The sequence below is a fragment of the Taudactylus pleione genome, unplaced genomic scaffold (genome assembly GCF_031769625.1).
Source record: "Taudactylus pleione unplaced genomic scaffold, aTauple2 ptg000069l, whole genome shotgun sequence".
NCBI lineage: Eukaryota > Metazoa > Chordata > Amphibia > Anura > Myobatrachidae > Taudactylus > Taudactylus pleione.
This window is the reverse complement of record NW_028284471.1, coordinates 3,314,496-3,323,199: the sequence shown is the minus strand read 5'-3', so window position 1 is coordinate 3,323,199 and position 8,704 is coordinate 3,314,496. Positions and strand designations below refer to the sequence as shown.

At 46.2% G+C, this 8,704-nt stretch overlaps 1 protein-coding gene and 1 pseudogene across 1 annotated transcript; both read left to right on the top strand.

Moving 5' to 3' along the window:
• Positions 1 to 527: 527 nt before the first annotated feature.
• On the top strand, positions 528 to 1,459 carry FNDC11 (fibronectin type III domain containing 11). The gene is given in 2 exon segments (XM_088466988.1): positions 528 to 1,395; positions 1,398 to 1,459. Coding segments are annotated over 2 exon segments (930 nt in total).
• A 4,634-nt stretch (positions 1,460 to 6,093) lies between these two features.
• Positions 6,094 to 7,339, top strand: LOC148534249 (S-adenosylmethionine synthase-like; annotated as a pseudogene).
• Positions 7,340 to 8,704: the final 1,365 nt, after the last annotated feature.

Below are 8,704 nucleotides of genomic sequence, written 5' to 3'. Positions count from 1 at the left end.
GAAGGTGAAGTGTAAAAAAAAGTTTAAGATAGATAAGAGCAGCTACTGATGCATATATAAGAAGGTGAAAAATAGAGGTTTAAAAAAACAATAGAGGTGCTAAAAGTGAGAAAAAGGGAAATGTGTTTATAATGCGATGCCCTGAAGCAGCCCAACCAAAGCAATCCAGGGGACCCATGCCCCAAAAATCAACCCATAGCTGCACTGCAGTATAAAAATGTATATTACTTACCTAGGATTTTGCCTTGTACTAAGGTGCAGTCAAAATGCCAGAATCCTACCCTGCACCCATTATAGATACGCCCCTGATTATATATGGAAGACTAATTCGGATGAGCCAGCAGAGTAATTACATTTTCTGTACTTTGAAAAATCGGTCCCTACTTATAAGTTCTATGGAGTTTTCGTTTGCCTCTATTACTCATTATGGCTCAGTACATGCAGCCGATTCTACTTCCTACTTTCTTTTACTGACTTTGTGTTATTATCAATTCACAGAGGTGTGATAACAGAATCATTAATGAAAAATGGATGAATCTTGTACAAGGAAGTGCGATCTCAAGACCAGTGTGACATTTGGGGCAGAGGAACAGGAAGACGAGGGATGGAGCATTGCACTAGACAGGAAGAATGTCGTCTTGAAGTTCCTGAAGAAAGAGCTGAATGAGTCTCTGCTCAAAACATATCATCACCAGGTGGAGATTCTTACCAAATGCTCCTTCTACATTGAGATTCTACCTAGGTATCCGCCAGTGGGAGATCAAAACCTGATGCCTATGTCTCCGCTCATAGACCCCTGGAAATTTCAGCGTATGAAAAAGATAGGCACCTCCCAGACTAAGATCCAGATGCTTTTGTTGAAAGAATTCTTGGAGCAATTGCAAAAAGGCAGAGTGAAACTAGTAGAGATTGTGCAATCTTACAGCATCACCAGCTTCTTAACAAAATGGAACTACATCAGCCAGTGCCTATCCAACATGACTAGCGTTCTTGACAACTTTCTGTCCATGTTAGTGCCTGGGCGACTCTATATGAAACATCACCTGATATTAGATTTTGGAGACATTATCATTCCTAAACTTCAGCTTGTCCTGACGACCAAACCTCCAGTAATGTTTGACCGATTGGAGTGTAAGACTCACGAGAGTTGGATAAGTCTGAAATGGCACACACTTGGACAGGATACCCAAACAGATAAATATGATCTATGTTTCCATATATGCCAAGTACAGACAACTCAGGATTCAGTGCAAGATTCGATAGTCTCAATTAGCAACAACCTCGTAGAAATCCACCATCTACTGCAAGATCAGATTTACGAGTTCTCCATACGAAGAGCAGAGGCTAGTAATTTGGTGTATGAATCTTGGCATGATGTCATCACGCTGAAGACACAACAAACAAGGCACAGCGGGGCACTAAGTGCCATACATTAGCCAATTACAAGAGACACAACTGAAATCTGTCCCCAGTACAGAGATTAATGATCTCTTTATACACCAAATAGAAACACAACTTTCCCTGGGGAGGAAGACACATACATATTTATGTATTACTCTTTTATATGAAACATGCGTGCATATATAACTGTTCGTATACAGTTCTGGTACAGTTGTAGAAAAAAATCTGATCTTCTCATTAAACTGCAGTACATTCTGTGTGATTGTGATCTCCTATGAAATTCATCAGAGGGCTTCTAAGAAGGAGGGTGTTTGTGTTCATATGAAGAAATGGCATAAGGTCTTGTAACAGACTTTAAAAAAATGTCTGAAGTCCATTAGTAGTTAATTAGATAGATCTGAAATTGTGTACTGTATGGGAAAGCACACTGTGGGGCAGCCCTTACATTGGCCTAGCTCCATCCCAGATAGGTACACACAGGGGGGCTGATTCTGAGTTGAAAGCAAAGCAAAAAAAAAAAAGCATCTAAACAGGACTGTAACTAGGGGATGGCCAAGATGGTACTCACCAGGAGCAATGAACAAGGAGGGGCACCACCTCATTTAGACTGCAACCCCTAGGGGGCCAGTCTGCTACCCAGATGACAACATTCTAAACCTTTATTATTATTCATTACATTGAGTGTCATTTGCTCTGTTCAGCGTCCGGATTCTTAACAGTCAGAGGGAGGGAACAGAGCATACCATGGCTAGTGCCGAGTTGCAGCCTCTGTATCTTAGTGGGCAGGTCCAGTGTGTGTGCTCAGACAGCACATCACAGGGAGGTCGGGCTCAGTCAATGATGATGGAAGTGACATTGGCACTGAAGACTTTGAAACTTTGAAGTGAGGAGCCTGCAGCTACTGGTATCTGGGACATAGCTGGAACTGGATAGTGAATACCAGGAGCTGCGCCCTGTCACCACAGTGGGAGTGAGCTTACTTACTGACTTTTTTGCACTGGTATTGTTAGTATAGGGAAAGCTTGTATTGTTCTGACTATGCCCTGCAGAACATCGTTCAGGGGGAGTATAAAATGGCCTAATTCTGTTTTTTTTTCTAGGTGTAGGGGAAATTACCAGCTCATGGAGTGATGTGTCTAGCATTTTCTCCCTTCAAAGCAATACTGTGCATAGGACTCCTTGAAGCAGCACTGCCTTCATGCCTACACTCTAACTCAGGTCATGCCCCCATCTCTACACTCTAACTCAGGTCATGCCCCCATCTCTACACTCTAACTCAGGTCATGCCCTCATCTCTACACTCTAACTCAGGTCATGCCCTCATCTCTACACTCTAACTCAGGTCATGCCCCCATCTCTACACTCTAACTCAGGTCATGCCCCCATCTCTACACTCTAACTCAGGTCATGCCCCCATCTCTACACTCTAACTCAGGTCATGCCCTCATCTCTACACTCTAACTCAGGTCATGCCCTCATCTCTACACTCTAACTCAGGTCATGCCCTCATCTCTACACTCTAACTCAGGTCATGTTCCATCTCTACACTCTAACTCAGGTTATGCTCCCCTTTCTATACTGTAATTCAGGTCATGCCCTCATCTCTACACTCTAACCAGGGGCGTTTTAAGAGAGGAGGGAGCCTGTGTGCAGCCTCCGTTTGGGCCCCCTCCTCTCTGTCGGCGCACTGAGCGTGGTAGATTCTGGCTTCATGTGCATGAGCGGGTCTCCGGTAAAATGGACCCACGCCTATTTTCCCGGGGACATCTTTTCTGCACATGTGCAGGTCACCGGGAAAATGGTCGCCATCATTTTTCCAGTGACCTATTCTGCTCTGCAGCGCTGATCCTGCGCTGCGGAACAGCACATCAGAATCTCTGGAGAGGTAAGTATTTAACTATGGGGGCAGGGTGAATGCTTCTGCCGGATCCGCCTCTGTCTGCTCCTTCATCTTCCCGGCCCGCTCTGCAGCACTCTGCACCATGGGAGAGACGTCATGATGTCTCTCCCATCACCCACTGCGGGAGCCGGAAGGCGGAGGTCAAGAGTCTGACTCTCATTGGCTGCCAAAACAAACACACCGCCGGCGGGTGGTATGAGCATACTACTGGCGCCGATGGCAGTTTTTGTACTTTGTAGCACGGACCGCACTACGTGCAGACCGCACTAACCTGACTTGAAATCTGTATCTTGTCGCCGGTCTGATGGCGCATACCCTGCTCGACCCTCCATGTAATGCCACTGGTTGTGGGATGAATAACAGCAGTAACATGATTTCTCGGTTTCCATGATCTGGCCATATTTGCTAGGAGCCGGCTTGCCTTGTTACCCAATTGGTAGTACTTAGTAGCGAATTTACCGCTAGGCAACACAAGCGGTCGCTTAGGGCCCAGTGGGTCCCAGGGGGCCCACCCACAGGGCTACATAATGGATGGCATTTTTGCTTACACTGAGCTTTTTGAATACTTCCAGGTCCTGGCAGGCTGTCAGTGCATTGATTGTACAGCTGCCGGCTCCAGCTCACGCTGATCTGTGGGAGGGAATTTCCAGCTGAAGCAAGCTAACATTTCTGCCTTCAGATGGGTTGTAGGTGGAGCCACCAGCACTGATGGGGAGTTGGAGCACGGAGTGACAGTGGAAGATGACGGGCCCCCACCATTCAAGAACCACATCTGGCCACACACTACAGTAAGTAGTGTGCTCCTCCTCCACCTCCCCTATGTGGTTCCTGTCTTAGCATCTCTCTCCTTGACCTGTTTTCTGTATTTTACATTATATGCCTGTCTGTCTCCTCCAGTCTCCATGTGCCCAGTCATCAATGTATATGTCTCCATCTTCCCCTCCCCACACCAGCAGTGTGTATGTCTCCATACCCCCCTCTCACCAACCAGCAGTGTGTATGTCTCCCTCCCCCCACCAGCAGTGTGTATGTCCAGTAGGAGTTACATATGGGCATGGCCATCTCCCCTCGGTGGCTAGGAGTATGGCTATGGCAGTTAGCAATGAAGATAAATGAAATGGATACAATGCACGAGCTAGGAGGGGGAGTGCTACCAGGTGAGAGCCAGGACAAAAAAAATATCAAAATAGAACACAAGACCTGAGAACAGAATGAACAAGTACAAAATACATAAACAAGTACAAGATGACAAAATACATAAACAAGTACAAGATGACTATGCTTTGCTACTTGAAACCCAATTTTCAAATTTTCCTACCAGTGAGAATAGAGGACAGGCGCCGAAACATTAAACCTAAAAAAATTATGAAGATTACGGAATAAAACGTATTGCGTTGAAAAAAATGTAGTAATATAGCAAAAAACAAAGTATGATAACCCCACACCCAGTATTCATAAGCTGCAGTGGAGCAGGCCAGAAAAAAATGTTCAACTAAAAAAAGAGAGTAAAAGCAGGGAGGCTGAGATCATCTGACAGGTGACTGCGGAGGCATTAAGTGTTACTTAACTAGGACGGGGTCCTCATAAAATACTTGGCGGCCATCCTCAAAACACTCTAAGCTTCGCTGGGTAGAGAAGAGCAAATCTGCGGTTGTGATCATGTAGAAAATTAAAAACTTTAGACAAGGCCTTGCGTTTTGGGCTACTAATGTTGAAAAATTCAAAGCTTGTGGGCATGGAGCTGACGGGAAAGGGTTTTATGATAGTCCATCAGTATTTGCTCCTTAGCTCTGAAGTCGCAAAAAAGGTTGCAATAACAGTCCTGTTGTTATTTCCCTGTTCTGTGAGTAAATGATGGTCTTTATCTGCGGTGCAGGTAGATCATCCACTATGCCCAAAGCCAAATGCAGGTCCACTGTGAAGAGACCAAGTAATTGGGGACCCTTATAGGATTCTGGTATCCCTATGAACCGAAGTCAAGATCATGAACCTTGTCTATTAGGGATTGGATTGTGGTGAATTGAGAGGAGGTGTGGTCTTGGATGACCTGCACTTTGTCTTCAGTTTTGCTGAGTGGCTAGAAGATCGGCATGGGCATCTATTCTACAGCTAGCTTTATTTCCTAGTTGTTTATCAAACTGGGTACCAGTTCATTAATTGTTAATGAGCTAATAGAAGTAAGCCCCGAGGAAGAAGCTCCGGCAGACTCCATAGTTTCCTGCACAGCATGGGAAGGAGAGGAATTGACCATTTTACCAGAACCCAATTTGGATTTTCCCATATTTACAGTAGAGGGCATATGTGAGGATTTAGAGGAGGAGGCCTTAGCAAGGTATTTGTCCATACCCTAGAGGCCGGTAGGCCTAGAAAGATTTTGCTGCTCAAGATATATGGTCATCAGTATTATGGGGCTAATAGATAACACTTCTAGTTAGGAGAGGTAGAGGTTATGATTAACCATAAATGCATAACCCCTCATAGGAGGACATAGAAGGAGATAGTTACATTTTACCACATACAGAAACAAAAACAATAATTATTGTTGTAAGATAATTATAATAATGCCTAAGAAATCTGGCCCCTAGGGACTGGCAGCATCATTTGACAATTTTACATGGTATGGAAGTGAGGCATAAAGCCTCAGAGCATTATTCACAAAGGGGTGTACAAGTGCAGCATCTAAAAAGTGGTGTTCCTGAAGGTTAAAACTATGAGAGAGGTCTCATTCCAAACGGCCAGGACCAAACAACCTCGGTGAGTAGTTGTCAGCGCTCTCCACGATATCAGCCACAATGAACAGACAGATCCTTAATGGTTTCCATGATGCTCTCATCAGTGTAGCTTCCTGTTTACCTCCGAGTCCGTTGGGGAAGGCCACCCCGACAAAATCTGTGACCAAATAAGTGATGCAGTCTTTGATGCCCATCTGAAGCAAGACCCAAATGCTTATGATATTGTAGCAAAGACTGGCATGATCCTTCTCACTGGTGAGATCACATCTAGGGTGGCAGTAGACTACCAGAAAGTTGTGCGTGACGCTATCAAACATATTGGCTATGATGACTCCTCCAAAGGCTTTGACTACAAGACTTGCAATGTTTTGGCTGCTCTTGAGCAGCAGGCTCCAGACATTGCCCAGGGTGTGCATCTGGATAGGAATGAGGAAGATGTGGGAGCTGGGGATCAGGGCCTAATGTTTGATTATGCTAATGATGAAACTGATGAGTGTATGCCTCTGAAAATTGTCCTAGCACATAAATTGAATGCTAAGGTGGCAGAACTGCGCCGCAATGGGACCCTACTATTGCTTCATCCTGATTCTAAGATGCAGGTGACTGTCCAGTACATTCAGGATTGTGGGGCAGTAATCCCCATAAGTGTACACACAATTGTGGTATCTGTGCAGCATGATGAGGGAATCTGCCTGGATGAGATGTGTGATGCACTGAAAGAGAAAATCGTGAAAGCTGTGGTTCCTGCCAAGTATTTGTATGATGACACAATCTACCACCTGCAGCCATGTGGACGTTTTGTAATTGGGGGTCCACAGGGGCATGCTGGATTGACTGGACGCAGATTATTGTAGATACCTATGGAGGCTGGGGAGCTCATGGTGGTGGGACCTTCTCTGGCAAGGACTACACAAAGGTCGACAGATCTGCTGCGTATGTTGCCTGTTGGGTGGCAAAATCCCTGGTGAAGTCTGGTCTGTGCCGCCACTTCTTGGTCCAGGTGTCTTATGCAATTGGCGTTGCCCATTATCTGTCTATCTCAATCTTCCATTATGGGACCTCACAGAAGAGTGAGCGGGAATTGCTGGCCATAGTAAAGAAGAACTTTGACCTCCGCCTTGGTGTAATTGTCAGGGCCTCATTACAACCATCCAGGACCAAGCTACCTCGGTGTGTAGTTAGCCAATTGGAATGAGGCCTCTCTCATCTGGATCTGAAGAAGCCAATTTATCAGAGGACTGCAGCCTATGGCAATTTTGGTAGGGACAGCTTCCCTTGGGAAGTGCCCAAAAAACTGGAGTATTGATTGTTAGGCATTTCCTCCTTTGACCTGCTGGCGTTATATACAGAAAAGCCTGCAGTTTATTAAGGGAGAAAAAGGCCCCTTCTAACCTGTCATTCTATTGGTTCACTGTAGTCTCCAGTATCATGTCCTACTTCCTGGAAAGGGGACCATGTATGAGTTGTATTGTCACCACATCGCTTCCTTGCTGTTAGCCTAATCTATTTACTATTGGTGCTTCTATCTTGGGGTGGATCCAGAGATGCCACATCTTTTATTCTCTTTGGCATCCCTTATAGCAGTGGTTCTCAAACTTGGGGCCTGATTCAGACCCGCTCGCGAGCGCTGAGCGCTCGCAAGCGGGTCGATGTTGGGCCAGTGCGCATGCGCACGACGGACCCGGCTCCGTCGTGCGCATGTGCGAGACCCGGATAGCGACGTCGCTATGGGTCTCGCTACAAAGGGGGCGTGTTGTCGATGGTGAGTGACATCACGCCCCCTTTGGTGGGCATGCCGGGGGCGTGGCTGGCCAGACGGAGGCGTTCCCATGGGAACGCCTACTGTCTGGGGCTGGCCCCACTGACATCACAAGTGATGTCAGTGGGAGTGCTTTTGGCTCTGATAAGAGCCAAAAGCACTCCAGGGCTTGCGGCAGACGAGTCCCTACCACAAGGGTCTCATCGCAAGCCCGATGGTCTTGACCATCTCAACCATCTTTTTGGCCGCTCGCTATAGCTGTGGGTGGTCACCCACAGCTATGCGAGTGGCCAGGAGGCCGCTCTAAAATCAGGAAGGATGGCCCTGATTCAGAGCGAGCGCTCTGTCAGAGCGTCCAGCTCTGAATCAGGGCCTTGGTCCTCAGGACCCCACATAGGTCATGTTTGGCAAGTCACCTACTTGGTGCACAGCTGTATTCATTGCTCATTGACACATTTTAAAGATCCACAGGTGCAGATAATTATTTCACTTGTGATTCTGTGAGGAGACCTGGAAAAAATGCACTGTTTGGGGTCCTGAGGACCGGGTTTGAGAACCTGTGCCTTATAGGATCTGGGTGCCGTTGCTTTTAATTATCCTCACCATATCCTTCTGCATGTGAATCAATGGTGCCCGATACATTCAACACTGCACTTTGCTGAAACCATACACAACTCCCGATAGCTGTTAATGCAGTACACGACTGGTCCAAATAATTGAATTGGCTGCTTAGTGCTGTTACAGAGCTTTCTTGGTGCCTGTAGATGACTCATTCATTACCCCTGCCCTATATATCAGCCACAATGCACAGAACTCCCTGCCCAGTATTAGATCTAGTTTTATTCTGCAACATACTTGCCTACTTTTAGAAAAGCATTTCAGGAAGATTGTGAAAGCAACACCTATGAGCGC